This window comes from Thermothelomyces thermophilus, chromosome 1 (assembly GCF_000226095.1).
Source record: "Thermothelomyces thermophilus ATCC 42464 chromosome 1, complete sequence".
NCBI lineage: Eukaryota > Fungi > Ascomycota > Sordariomycetes > Sordariales > Chaetomiaceae > Thermothelomyces > Thermothelomyces thermophilus.
This window is the reverse complement of record NC_016472.1, coordinates 8,195,913-8,209,767: the sequence shown is the minus strand read 5'-3', so window position 1 is coordinate 8,209,767 and position 13,855 is coordinate 8,195,913. Positions and strand designations below refer to the sequence as shown.

The window sequence follows — 13,855 nt, the reverse complement described above, 5'->3', positions numbered from 1 at the left end:
CGGCCTTGTGGACTTGCGATCCGGGCGGAGGAGGAATCGCATTCCCAAACCGCGACCCTGATAGCGACGACGAATTGCGCCGACTCCGATCTTTGTGGCGATTGACGAGCCCCCCCGGTTGCAAACGAAGCGAGAGCCCTGCCGATCGAACCCGGAAACAAAAGGAAAGGAATCACTATCCCAAGATGAGGCTCACGGCAGACCTCATCAACAACTCCCTTTCCTACCTCAACCCGCTCAAGGAGCGGGAGCTGGATCTACGAGGTGCGTTGAAAAGAGCAGATACTTGCACATTGATCTTTGTTCCAATCAAGGCTTTCCGAGCTGTGACCATCAAAGAAAACCCAATCATGGACGGATAATCTCAACGGTGTGTTTATCTTTCGGTTCGCGCCGCAATACAGGTCATAGAATACCCGCGATCGAGAACCTGGGTGTCGCCGGCGTAAGTTGTTTTTTCTGTCTTTCTCTTTTCCCTCTCTGCTCGACTGCTCCCCCCCCCGCCCCGGGAAACCGAATGCTGAACAGAGACACGTCTGACCAACTTCTTTCTACTCCTTTTAGCCGCACGACGCGATAGACCTGACCGACAACGACATACAAGTGCTGGGCAACTTCCCGCTGTCGCCGCGCCTGCGCACGCTGCTGCTCGCGCGCAACCGCATCACGACCATCCAGCCGACCCTGCCGAACGCCATCCCCAGCCTGCGCAACCTCGTGCTGACGAGCAACAACCTCAACGAGCTGGCGGACCTGGACGTCCTGGGCAAGTTCCCGCGGCTGACGCACCTCGTGCTGATGGACAATCCGGTGACAAAGAAGGAGGTACGTGGGGCTCCGTTCTTTTTCTTTTGTTTCTTTTTTGTTCTCTCTCTTTTCATTTCCTTCTTCTTTTCGGAAGCTGGGGTTCGTGGCTTGAGGACAAATAGGCGAGTCGGAGTCGGCTGACCAGTGTCTATCTATCTGACACAGCATTATCGGTACTGGGTCCTCTGGCGGTGTCCCACGGTCCGGTTCCTCGACTACCAGAAAGTCAAGGATGCCGAGCGGAACAAGGCAAAGGAGCTGTTTGGGACGGCTGAGGCGCCGACCGAGTTGGCTTCACAGGTGAGAGAGAAAGATTGGCTGTTTTTCTTTCCGGAACAGAAATGAGGGTATGAGGGGGGGGGCGGAATGCTGACAATGCTATACAGATCATGGGCATCAAGACCAAGACGTTCGACGTGGGCGCGACGAACGGCCCGGCCCCTGGGCAAGGGTCGAAGCTGTCGCGGCTGAAGCTCACCGACAAGGAACGCAAGAAGCTGCAGGAGATGATCAAGAAGGCCGACAGCCTGGAGGAGATCATCAGGCTGGAGAAGGCGCTCAATGAAGGGCGGCTGCCGCCGGGAGTCATGGTGGAGGACTCGATGGAAGAGTGAACGAGTGACACGGCCGTGATGGGAGGGGCCCCCGGGCTTGGGGATTGCGTGACAAAGGTAACGAAGCACATTTGTCGGGTTTACGCGTCTACATTATGTTTTTGGAGTTGGCTGTATGGATTGAAAAACTTGGGAGAAGGAAAGGAAGAAAGAAAGAGGCAGGGGCGTGGTCGACGAATAAATAGCCCTCAATTTAATCCTGAAGCCGGACAACGCAAAGGCGTTACGCTGGCATTCTAACCCGTCATGTCCACATCCCCATCGTGATGTTGCTGTGCCTGCCTCATCTCCGTCTCTAGCTGATCGCTAGGGTCCGCGGCGTCAGAGGACTGAACCCTACCCCGCGATGCGCCGTTGGTTGCTGCCGAGGGCGCGGAGCCGTTAATGATGGACTTTGACCTCTTGCCGTTGGGCAAGCCGTCTGTCGGCCGGTCCGCCTCGGCCGACGCTGTCGCGGCGGGCGTTTCGCCGTTGATTCGTGCACGCGCCGCTGCGGCCTTGCTCTTGACTTCCTTATATGAGGCCGTCTTGGGGATCACGTCCTCGAGAAACTCGAGGTTGTCTTTGTGGGCGACTGCATTGGCTGTATGTTTTTTTTCCCTCCTCGTCAGGATGGCTACTGAGCGAGAGGCGGGGAGGTAAGGCGAGAAGTGGGGGGGGAAGCGGGGGGGCTTACCCATGTCCTTGTACTGGATATTCCGTCGAGGCTTACGCTCCAGCTTGGCCATGTTCTGGGCCTCGCCAGTGAGGTACTGGACGAACATCTCCTATTCGATCCCCGGGATCAGCCATCGTGTTGCTGGTGCGACGACCAAAAATAATGGGCTGGCTTACCGTCGCCAGGGTAATGACAAAGGCTGCATTGTTTGAGCAGACGGTGATGTCAGGGTCGACTGCAATGATCTTCTTCACTCTCGTAACTGGGGGCATGCGTGTGTCAGTCAACAAAAGGTTCGCCAGACTGGTACTCGGTCGATACCCACGCGGCAACTGGGTCTGGCCCGTCACTTCTTTCCGAGGAGGGATCGCCGTTGTGTTGTATGGCATCGTGCTTGATGGATTTAGGGAACCTCCGTCAAAGAAGTCGATTCGGAGGAAGAAACGAATCGGGAGTTTGAGGGAGAGAGAGGAAGGTCTGGTCGGTGGCCGGCCCGATATCAGAGAAATTATGGCCTATTTCTCGAAGTCTCGAAATTCAACTCAGACGGTGATCAGTGACGACGCTATCTTCAGGCCGTTTGAAGCTGGTTTAGGAAATGGAAGGGGTCCAAGAACCATTTAAAGTGGACGCGGTGAGACGCGGTTGGAATGGGACCCACATGGCTTCGTTACTCTACACGGTACTTTACACAGTATATCCGGGCGGGTTTGCCTGCCCCCACGTTGACTGCCCGGGTTCGCTACGCTAGTTAGTGTTACACTACACTACATACATACAGGTACTGTATGTACATACTTGTCATAGGCCGGCTGCCAGAGCTGAGCAACAAGCCGCCTTCCTTTCAGCCTCGCGGCAAGCAGCGAGGTCGGTGCGATCGACGGTGACCCGGATATCGCTCGAGAACCAACGCCGACAGCGCCAAGGCCGGCCGAATCAAAAATACCAATGCGACACCCGTGAACAAAACACCCGACAGGCGGCCAGAGGAGGGGCGCCATGGATGTCCCATCGCGGTCCACATCGCTTTCCGTTGTCCCGCACGAGCGGCGGCGGACCTCGGTGAGCTCTCTACGGCCATCCGTGAGCTCTCGACTTTCGTCCGCCGTGTCCATCGCCGAGCGCGGCGAGATTGCCGATGGAGAAGGCGTTGCAGCGCAACACGAGATAGAGGAGGAGATCGCAAAGATCAAACGCTACGAGGTGCGAGACTGTCTTTCTCGTTATCGACGGGCGGGAAAGGTTCAAGAGGGTTCTCCGCGACTGACAGCTCTCGCCGTTGCTAGGACTTCACCACCATCGGTATGCCCGGCCTCTGACTGCCGCTTTTGCCCCCCTTCCCCCCTCCCCAGCTCCGACCGACCGGCTAATGCGATACGACCAAAGACTGGGTTCAGGATGCCGCGCGGGAGCAGCTGCGCAGGAAGGCGCGGAGGAAACGGCAGGCCGGTCTCTACGGGCCCGGCCGCTCCGGCTGGAGGCAGAAGATATGGGAAGCCTACGACGCGGCCCAGGGATGGATTGTCGTCACCATAATAGGTGCCGCGATCGGGCTGAACGCTGCCTTCCTCAACATCATCACCGAATGGCTGGCTGACATCAAGCTTGGCTACTGCACCACCAAATTCTACCTCAACGAGGACTTCTGCTGCTGGGGCGAGGAGAACGGTACGGCGTCCCCTGCCCCGGCCGAGTTTCGCTGGGAGATTGGGAGATGAGTGATGTGAACGAGGAATGCTAACGTTCACACGCTCAAGGCTGCGCCGACTGGCATCGGTGGGCCGGCTTCGAGCCCATCAACTATCTAATGTACATCGTCTTTGCGGTCGGTTTCCCCCGGTGTTCCCATCATGATCCGGACACGACACACCTAACTTTTCTCTCATAGACCCTATTTGCCCTCACCGCTGCCAGTCTCGTCAAGTCGTATGCGCCGTATGCCGCCGGCTCGGGCATCTCCGAGATCAAGTGCATCATCGCCGGCTTCGTCATGAAGGGCTTTCTTGGCTTTTGGACCTTGGTTATCAAGTCTCTGGCCTTGCCCCTGGCCATCGGGTCTGGTCTCTCCGTCGGAAAGGAAGGCCCCAGCGTCCACTACGCCGTCTGCACCGGAAACGTCATTTCTCGCCTCTTTGCCAAGTACCGCCGGAACGCGTCCAAGACCCGCGAGGTGCTGAGTGCTTGCGCTGCCGCGGGCGTGGCCGTCGCCTTCGGCAGTCCCATCGGCGGAGTCCTCTTCTCGCTCGAGGAGATGTCGAACTACTTCCCCCTCAAGACGATGTGGCGTAGCTACTTCTGCGCCCTGGTTGCCACGGCTGTCCTAGCCGCCATGAATCCCTTCCGGACCGGCCAGCTCGTCATGTTTCAGGTCAAGTATGACCGGTCGTGGCACTTCTTCGAAGTGCTCTTCTACATCATCATCGGTGTCTTTGGCGGTCTCTACGGTGCATTTGTGATCAAATGGAATTTGAGAGTCCAGGCCTTCCGCAAGAAGTACCTGGCCAATTACGCCGTGCTCGAGGCGACCCTGCTGGCCGTTGCCACCGCTATTGTCTGCTACCCCAACGCCTTCCTCAGGATGGAAATGACAGAGAGCATGAAGGTCCTCTTCCGGGAATGCGAGGGTGCCCAAGACTACCACGGGCTGTGCGACCCCGAGCGTCGCCTCGGGAACGTCGTCTCCCTCATCTTGGCTACCATCATCAGGGTATTTTTCGTCATCATCTCTTACGGCTGCAAAGTCCCGGCCGGCATCTTTGTTCCCTCGATGGCCATCGGCGCCTCCTTTGGGCGGACCGTTGGAATCATTGTGCAAGCGCTGCATGAGGCGAGCCCAAAGAGCGTCTTCTTTTCTTCCTGCGAGCCCGATGTTCCTTGTATCACACCCGGGACGTACGCCTTTCTCGGCGCTGCTGCGGCCCTCAGCGGGATTATGCACATCACAGTCTCCGTCGTCGTCATCATGTTTGAACTGACCGGAGCGCTCACCTACATCCTCCCTACCATGATTGTCGTTGGCGTCACCAAGGCCGTCAGCGAGCTGTTTGGCAAGGGCGGCATCGCCGACCGCATGATCTGGTTCAGCGGCTTCCCTTACCTCGACAACAAAGAGGAGCACAACTTTGGCGTGCCCGTTTCGCAGGCCATGATCTCCGACGTGGTGTCGATACCCTCTACCGGTATGACCCTCAAGGCCGTGGAGCGCCTCCTCACCAGAGACAACTACCAAGGCTTCCCCATCATCCAAGACGAAACCTCTAAAATCCTCCTCGGCTACATCGGCCGCACCGAGCTTCGCTACGCTGTCGACCGCGCAAAACGCGAGCGCAACCTCAGCCCGCTCGCGAAATGTACCTTTGCCGTGCCCTCTCATTCCTCGACGACGACGACGACGACAACAACCAACCCCGTCATCACCCCAGTCACGCCGACCGGCCCACAACAACCAGCTTCTCCTCTAGACTACGCCACCTCCGCCTCTACCACACTCGACTTCACCCCTTACGTCGACACCACCCCGCTGACCGCCCACCCGCGCCTCCCCCTCGAGACCGTGATGGAGCTCTTCCGCAAGATCGGCCCGCGCGTCATCCTCATCGAGCACCGCGGCCGGCTGGCGGGGCTCATCACGGTCAAGGACTGCCTCAAGTACCAGTTCAAGGCCGAGGCGGCCGAGGAACAACAGCACCACCACCACCACCACCAGCAGCAGCAACACTCGCGAGACGGCGATTCGGCCGGACCGGCGTCACCGCGGATGCGGCGGCGGCGGCGGGCGGAGGATGAGTTGCCCCAGGAGGAACGCGTGTGGGAGCTGATCAAGGCTGCGGCCGGCTGGGTGTCGGATGCGGTCGGGAGGGTGAGCGGGGGGAGGGTGAGGTTGAGGGATTCCTGGGAAGGAGAGCGGGACGACGACGCCGCGAGCCAGGGGGCGAGAAGCAACAACGGGTTTGGGCGAGAGCAAGGGCAGAGGCAGGGGCAGAGGCAGGGACAGGGGCAGGGGCAGGGGCAAGGTCAAAGACAAGGAGCCATATTGGATGGGACGGAGGAGGTGATGGGGGATGATGAGGATGGGGGACTGGAACTGGAGAACAGGCGATGATGTGCATTCCCGAGAGAAGAGTGGCTTGGCGATCGCAACGATGATAAGGATACACTTACACTTAGATGGGAGAAATTTTATTCGCAAGGCGAGCGCTGGATACACTACTACACTACACTACGAGCAGGGGCTTGCTGGATTGACGAGCATGCTTTTTTTGGCGATGCAGACCAGGCGTAAACATGTGCCCAAGATCACGTCGGTGCCTCGTCAGCCCGCGAGGTATGTACATACATCCACGCCACTTCGAATGCTTATCTCTCTTCCTCTCCAATGTTGGATTCCCTGCTCGGAGGATCCTCGCTGTTGTACAGAATGCCTGCACATCATTCCTTCCCGGTTACTGCTTCATTTCTCAGTTCGAGATTGGAACGCCTACGATACGCACGATTCGTAAATGGCATTGAACTCAGCAAGTCCCGGATGGCTGGGCAGATTGCGAGCATCGCAGGAGCGCGGCGAAGCCTATGAAACTGCTACACCTGGTCGAAAACGCCGGGTGCATGTACCTAATTTTTTGACTTGAAAGGTAGCTAGGTGAATTCCATAACAACCACCACGAGTGTCGCTCTTCTGGAACTGGGTAACCAAGCCATGTCCTCAATTGATGCATCAGTTACTAGGAGTGCCTATTCTGGCGATGCTGAACCACTGCAGCCAAGGTGCCGAGAAAAATCCTCGCTGCATCGTGCAACACGCCAGCTGCTGGTTCTGCAAGATTTGCAGTTTCCGTTATTCACGCCAATCCGCGTATCGACTCCCCGTTGTCTGACTTCCAGGGCTTTCGCTAGGTCACATGGTTGCGGTGCAGGTGACGGGACCCACCAAGATCGGTGCGGGCAGCGCCGTAGCTCCGGATGACCTCGTGTGCGTGCGAACACCATCGGAAAGGCTTAGTCGAGAATCCTCTTCCGACACCGCCAGTCTCCAGCCCTCAAGCTCCTCCACGCACCCCCATCTCTTCAGCATTCCATCTCAATAGCCACCTCTATCCTCCACAGAACAGCCACTTGGGAGGCATCACGACATCGATAGCAGCAGTCCGTAACCAACGCTTCGGCATTCATCGGCGGCCATCGACCCACAGAACCTGAGCTTGGACCCACCGATCCCGGAAATCATTGGCGTCCCAACAACCAACGTCTTTCTCTCCCACCATTGCTCCATCAATAGCCTGAGGTACCATGAACATGGCGGTTGGTCTCATCAAGAAGTCCGTGTCGACGAGCGAACCTGTGGCGTTCGCCTGCCGCGGCACTGTCGACACCAACCGGTTTGACGACCTCGTACTGGCATTGAAGGAGGCCTTGGGACCCAGCTCGGGCCTCACTTCGGACGATGTCGATGTCGGCCACCTCACCCGATTGATGCGGGAGTATGACTCGGATCCGAGAGAATGGTCCAAGTTCGCCATGGGCGATGAGAGCCGTGGATACACGAGGAACTTGGTCGACGAAGGAAACGGCAAGAGCAACCTGGTAGGTCTGGAGTAGAAACGGCGGCCTGGCCCGGGTCGACCCTTTTTTGTTTACTTTGCCCCTGACTGACCAAAACAGCTCGTCCTCGTCTGGACTCCTGGCAAGGGGAGCCCAATCCACGACCACGGAAATGCGCATTGTCTGATGAAGATTTTGCGTGGAAATCTGACGGAAACCAGATATGAATTCCCCAAGGGGGATGAAGAGAAGCCGATGCGCGTCATCTCAGAACGGGTTCATAAGGAGAATGAGGTGGCATACATGGCAGACGAGCTGGGCGTGCACCGGGTTACGAACCAGGGCAGCGACTTCGCTGTCTCCCTGCACTTGTACACCCCGCCAAACGTTGCCAGAGGGGGGTGCCATATCTTCGATCCCGAGACAGGCAAGAAGAGCCATATCAAGAACTGCGGGTACTACTCCACATATGGGAAGAAGTCGTGATGAGAGAGGCGAGACGGTGTGTGGTCTCGGAGGTTTGACAAGAGAAAAACGGGAAGCAGGCGACTTCGCCAGCGGAGTCTGGGTTATTTTCGGGAAGCGGGATCTGGTAATGAAGGGTATGAGAGGTATCATGAAAGAACTGCAGTGTGTAATGTGAGACAGCAAACAGAATGAGATGGCTACTTTCCTTTTGCACAGCGTCCATCGACCACAATCGACCACAGCAAGATGCAGTCGCCGCTGCGAATTGTCACGCTATGGTGTCTGGCGGGACTCTGCTTCTCCTCCAAAAACGGTAATAGGGACCACTTGCGTGGACTCGACGTTGGACGACCCGGCCGGCATCCGGATTTCGAGAGAAACTGCCCGCGCAACACCACAAAAAAGAACTCGAGAAAATGCGATGGTCAACGACGACAGTCGGTGATTCAAGGGTATGAGAGGAGAATGAGAGGAGGAGAGATTAATGTCGTCAACGCCGTGAGGAATTGCTTTTCAACCCAATGCCACTTTAGGACTAGCGCGGATTGCACCATTTGATCCGCATTCTATTGGCCGTCAGAAGGAGCGGGTTATGGAGAACGAAGCTTGGATCACGTTATATTTCACGTGATAGATCACGTGCTCAACAAGCCCAGAGGAGCCGAGTATTGCTCTTGGCCTAACACAAATCACGCTACTGCTGGTCCACGCTACGGAGTAGTAGGATCCGAATTCGAGAAGCCATCCATCCCTGCTGCACAATCGGAAGTGGCTGATTATACAACTTGGGTTGCGAGGTTTCGGCATTTCGGCATCCTCCGGGCACTCCAATTGTGCATTACCAAGCGAGCTTCCACTACGAAAACTGCCGGCGTACATTACCCTCCTGTAGGGAATAATCCGTATATTTTTGCGACTTGAATGGAAAAGTGTCAGCAAGATTAAGCACTTCGTTGTTCGCGCGTTGGCTTTCCGAAACTTTACGGAGTACTTGGCCCTCCTTGGTTTGGATCCCCTGCTGAGTGTCGAGCCGAGCTCTCGCAAGCATCGAGGTATTTGGTACAGCGATTCACAAGGCTGTCATGGTTAATCTCGTGTTGTGGATCCTCTGTTCTGTACGGGTGACGGATTACCGTATACGGACGTACAATAGGTTGGGGTCTGGGGCCCCCCAGGTCCTTCGGCCCCTCATGAAACTACCTACATAGTACTATGTACGTACGCAATACCTACTGTGAACCTTACGAATACGGAGCGATCCAAACTCTATAATCCGTACTCTTTGTGGATGTACTCCGTACTGCGTGCCTTCGACGTACATACACCAAGAGACTTGGTAGTAGACTCATGATGTGCACTGATAAATCTACAACGTGCAATGTTTCCACTATTGTATGTACATACCACAGTCGAGTCTGTTCGATCGCGTTCCTGCCCTGGTCCTTCGCTCCGGCCCCTGCTTATTCCGCCTAAAAATCCCTGCATGCTCCAGACCCTTGCTTCCCTCTCGCTGCAACACTCCGCACAGATTGCCCTTATGATGCGCCAAGGCTAGACTTCCAACAAATCATCTTCTCCGATCTCCCCGATGCACCGTCAGGGTCCGAGCAACGCACTACACAGACCGGCTGACGCTCACTAAGCCATTTCCTTGCACGGTATGGGCATATAACAGATTTCCATGGACCCAGCGCTTCCGACTCGTCGAGGCGGCGCTCCCTCAGGTTTCACACACAGAGAGGGCTGTTCGGAGACGGGTCAGCATTTCGAAAAAGGGGCACATCCATGCTCGACCCGCCGCATGACTGCTAAACTCCCGCCACCGACGTACAGTACGGATTACATACACTATTTTTCGGGCTGGGAGTTGACGCAACGGACGCGTGCTTTGTTGGCGGGTTACATGCATCCTTATCGCGTGCACTGCTGCTTCTAGAAGCTCTAAAAACACTGATACAGGCCCTTGGACTTCCCCAGATCTTACCCACCCCCCCCCCCCTTCTTGGACTTTGGATGTTTGGTCGATCGTGATCTTAAGCGACGCCCTTCCCCCGCGCTCCCGAGGGACGAAAAAAAAAATAAAATAAAAAATAGGTCGACCTGTTTTTGATCGTTTTCCCTTTCCCTGCGGGATCTCTGGCTTTCATCAGAGCACCAGCGTCCCAGGATGAGGGCGACGGGAGCCTGCCGAGCAGCTCCTGTCCGCGCGCGTACATGATGGCAGACGACGGTCGCCCTTCTCTGGACAGCGTGAGCGACGACCTTGACCCGCTCCCGCCCGTGTTTCGCCGGGGACTGACGGCGCTCGCCGTCATGTCGTGCCTCTCTTTCGTGTCTTCCCTAGTGGTCCTGGTCTATCTAACCGTCAAGCTCGTGCGATGGCATCTCCGGACCTCGAGGCGATCGCGCCATGCCGCCGCCGGTCCGGCGGCTCCGCCCGACCTGTCCCTGGGGCTTGCCGAGGGCCTCTACATGGGCGAGAGCGCCAAACACCAGCAAGCAGCGCTCGCCCTCGCCCGGAAACGGAGACGCCCGAACCAGTTCTTGGTCCTCATATACAACCTCCTCCTTGCCGATATCCACCAAGCTGCGTCCTTCCTGCTCAACGCCGTATGGCTGGGCCGCGGCGGCATCCACGTCCGGACGGCGACGTGCTGGGCCCAGGCCTTCCTTATCCAGGTTGGCGACCTGGCGTCGAGCTTCTTCATCACCGCCATCGCCGTCCACACGTACCTGGCCGTTGTCTGGAACTACACGCCCCCCCAGCCGGCCGTCTACGGCATCGTTGTCTTCTTGTGGGTCTTTAACTATCTCCTCATCATAATTGGCATTGCCGTCACCAAAAACGGCAAGGAAGAAGGCGGTCTCTTCGTCCGGGCGACCGCGTGGGTACGTCTTTTTTACTACCTCTCTCTCTCTCTCTCTCACACACACACACACATACACACACAGACTGTCGTCTCTCAAGGGGTGTCCGAGCCGCTCACACCTTCTTCTCTGCAGTGCTGGATCAATATCCGCTACGAAATGTTACGCCTACTCCTCCACTATCTCTGGATCTTCATCGCTCTCGCCATCACCGGCATCCTCTACACCCTCATCTTTCTATCTCTGAACAACAAGCGGCGCCGCGCCCAGCGGAGCGATAAACTGCACTCGGCAGCACGTGCGGGAAAGGGGCCAGGTCCGACCGAATCAAGGACTAACATCCACAATTCCGACGACATCACCGCCACCACCGCCGCCGAGCAAATCCTCCCTGGCGTCGACCCGGGCGCCTTCGGAGGAGGAGGAGGAGGGGGTGGCAGCGAACACGGCCGAGAAGAAGTGGCCGACGGGGTCGGCCGGGGCGGGAGCAGCGGGGGCGGGGGCGAAGGCGGGGCCGGACACCCCAAGGTCTTCCTGCTGTACCCGCTCATCTACATTGTGTGCACGGCGCCGCTGGCGCTGGGCCGCATCGCCAGCATGGCGGGCGTGGACGTGCCGCCGGCCTACTTCTACACCGCCGGCGCCCTCATCACCAGCAACGGCTGGCTGGACGTGCTCCTCTGGGGCGTCACCCGCCACCGGCTGCTCTTCGGCGCCGACGTCGACGCCGAGGACTCCGGCCTCGACACCTTCACCTTCATGCGCACCCCGCACGGCCGCCGCTGGGGGAACATGGTCTGGGTCGAGGGCGGCGGGGGCCACCGTCGACCGGCCGGTGGCGCCGGTGGCGGCGCCCGTCACGGGGAGGCCGAAGGCGAGGCGGGGAAGCTGGGTGGTCTGGTGAAGAGACGGATGGGCTGGCGGCCGCTGTTTGGATTTGGCGGCGGCGGTGGCATTGGCGGCGTTGGCGGTGGTAGTCATGGCGGTAACAATGGTTGTGGTGGTGGGGCAGGGCAAGGGGGGGAAGGACGGAGGAGGGGGGCGGGCCATGACGGGGCCGAGCTGGCGGGGAGGGAAGACGGGTTGGCGATCCAGATGGACATGGTCACCACGGTGGTGGTTGAACAAGCAGAGGGCAAACTGTGGGAACGTTGGGAGCCGGGCAGGAGCACACGGCATATCCCGAGCGCGTCGGCGGGGAGTAACAACAGAGCGTACGAGGACCTGGAGCTGGATGATACCCTTCTGAAAAACCTCGAGTAGATATCTAGATATACGAATATGTATATGAATATAATTATAAGTCAACAACCGATGGCTGAGTGACGTATCCCCACCCACTCCTTTGTACACACGCCTCTCCTCTTATTTCTTCCAAATGCGTTGTGGATGATTGACATGGAGAGCACCCCCATGGTCAGTCTCTGCAAGGATATGTTTTCCATCCTCGAAGCCACGAATGTTTCTCTTTTTCTCGGTCAAACGATCGGCCTCCATTGTCGAGGACTAGTAACCCACTTAAGTGACCTGCTTGCAAAGGTGTGCACCTCTTCAGGTATGATTATTTCAAGGACAGTTGACCTCCCCGTGGCCGCCGGTCTCGGTGCTATGGTGCTTCCAGGGAGGCTCTTGGTAATGAGCAACCGTTCTGCCATGCCCTGGTACCCTGGTTATATGAAACCAACCCACGTTTGCTCGAAAACTAGTTATCGACTCGGGACTTGGAAGATTTCGCAGTGATCGGTGGAGAAGGTGACGTTTTTTCTGCTGTCGCACGGGCCGTACCGCAAGCCGAAGAATCCCTGGTGGCTAACGGCGAGCCGGCATGGTGCGGGTCTTGATGGAGATGCGAGTAATAGTAATACATCGCTGCCGGGGTCATGCAAGATGGGACCGATCTGAACCCACGTACTCCGTAAGTAGTTTGCCAACCGGTGCGAGGGCAGGCCCCGGGTTGTGAGAAAACACCTGCTGATCCCACCAACTCATGCTTTGCTTTGGACGTCCCGACCAACAAGGTCATGGGCTAAGTCTGAGTCGTTCGTTGTTGTGTTGGATGCAGGTATGTACATACCTACGTACGTACTCGTGCAAATAGCAGCAGGTCAATCTGCCTTGTATTCTATATGAATCCTTTTAAGTCCTCGAAACAAGTTTACCTCTAGTTTTACATGGGCATTTTGATTGTTTTCTCCAACCATCCCAAACGAGACGGTTCATCCTAGGTGCGACCTCTCTTCGCTGGATCCGGTTCATCGGAACGAGACTTTCCTATGAATTCTGGGTTGCAATGTGCATCATGCAACATAGCGAGTGGCGTGAGAGATGAACGTATGAAGGCTGTCTCTGTTACATCTCGTTAGCAGAACAGGCAGCTCACCGGTTTGTTGACGCTTGGAAGACCCTCGTTTAGTCAATGATCACTGGTTTGTCCCCAGCCTTAGGCTAGCATTGCCCGCACATACACTGCCTGAGAGCTCACTGTGATATGGCCAGGGTGGTTTGGTCAGCAAGTCATGGAGCATGTAGCCATGGCAGATTAATAAGGCTCCCCGATTGAGGATTTGAGGCCTAGCAAAAGTGTAAGTAGAAGAGGTTAGCCCAGCAGAGCGACGACTGTTATACCAGGCTCACTCAGCTTCAACCTCTCCACCACCAAAATCTCCTTCGATCCGTCGAGCAGGCTAGTCAGTGATTCGTTGCACACGGCCCATATCGAGCTGAGCAACGACATCAACGAAAGCAAGCACAATGATGTTGACGTGTTCTCGTCTCCCCAGGGCCGTCAAGTTTGCGGTACCAGGGCAAGTAGAACTGCGTTCGCAGGATTTATTTAGAGGATGGATCTTATGACACTGGTACTCACTGAATAATTGTAGACAGTCCCAGCTAGGCAGGAATC

At 56.9% G+C, this 13,855-nt stretch overlaps 6 protein-coding genes across 6 annotated transcripts; 5 read left to right on the top strand and 1 right to left on the bottom strand.

Moving 5' to 3' along the window:
* The first annotated feature begins 35 nt into the window (after positions 1-35).
* MYCTH_2298528 (uncharacterized protein) lies at positions 36-1,613 on the top strand. Its single transcript, XM_003660290.1, has 5 exons — positions 36-264; positions 381-445; positions 565-825; positions 973-1,107; positions 1,194-1,613. The coding sequence occupies exons 1-5, from the start codon at positions 186-188 to the stop codon at positions 1,419-1,421; spliced, it is 768 nt and encodes a 255-aa protein (XP_003660338.1). The 5' UTR covers positions 36-185; the 3' UTR covers positions 1,422-1,613.
* A 35-nt stretch (positions 1,614-1,648) lies between these two features.
* Positions 1,649-2,669, bottom strand: MYCTH_2298524 (uncharacterized protein). Its single transcript, XM_003660289.1, has 4 exons — positions 2,405-2,669; positions 2,256-2,341; positions 2,098-2,188; positions 1,649-1,995 (listed from the first exon to the last, which is right to left on the bottom strand). The coding sequence occupies exons 1-4, from the start codon at positions 2,466-2,468 to the stop codon at positions 1,658-1,660; spliced, it is 579 nt and encodes a 192-aa protein (XP_003660337.1). The 5' UTR covers positions 2,469-2,669; the 3' UTR covers positions 1,649-1,657.
* A 955-nt stretch (positions 2,670-3,624) lies between these two features.
* Positions 3,625-6,272, top strand: MYCTH_2298521 (uncharacterized protein). Its single transcript, XM_003660288.1, has 2 exons — positions 3,625-3,904; positions 3,968-6,272. Exons 1-2 carry the CDS (start codon positions 3,887-3,889, stop codon positions 6,179-6,181), a joined length of 2,232 nt encoding a protein of 743 aa, XP_003660336.1. The 5' UTR covers positions 3,625-3,886; the 3' UTR covers positions 6,182-6,272.
* A 329-nt stretch (positions 6,273-6,601) lies between these two features.
* Positions 6,602-7,204, top strand: MYCTH_2298519 (uncharacterized protein). The gene has a single exon (XM_003660287.1). It carries the CDS (start codon positions 6,978-6,980, stop codon positions 7,161-7,163), a length of 186 nt encoding a protein of 61 aa, XP_003660335.1. The 5' UTR covers positions 6,602-6,977; the 3' UTR covers positions 7,164-7,204.
* On the top strand, positions 7,205-8,191 carry MYCTH_2298517 (uncharacterized protein). The gene is made up of 2 exons (XM_003660286.1): positions 7,205-7,659; positions 7,738-8,191. Exons 1-2 carry the CDS (start codon positions 7,372-7,374, stop codon positions 8,101-8,103), a joined length of 654 nt encoding a protein of 217 aa, XP_003660334.1. The 5' UTR covers positions 7,205-7,371; the 3' UTR covers positions 8,104-8,191.
* A 1,909-nt stretch (positions 8,192-10,100) lies between these two features.
* Positions 10,101-12,253, top strand: MYCTH_2298514 (uncharacterized protein). The gene is made up of 3 exons (XM_003660285.1): positions 10,101-10,335; positions 10,456-10,974; positions 11,089-12,253. The coding sequence occupies exons 1-3, from the start codon at positions 10,300-10,302 to the stop codon at positions 12,214-12,216; spliced, it is 1,683 nt and encodes a 560-aa protein (XP_003660333.1). The 5' UTR covers positions 10,101-10,299; the 3' UTR covers positions 12,217-12,253.
* Positions 12,254-13,855: the final 1,602 nt, after the last annotated feature.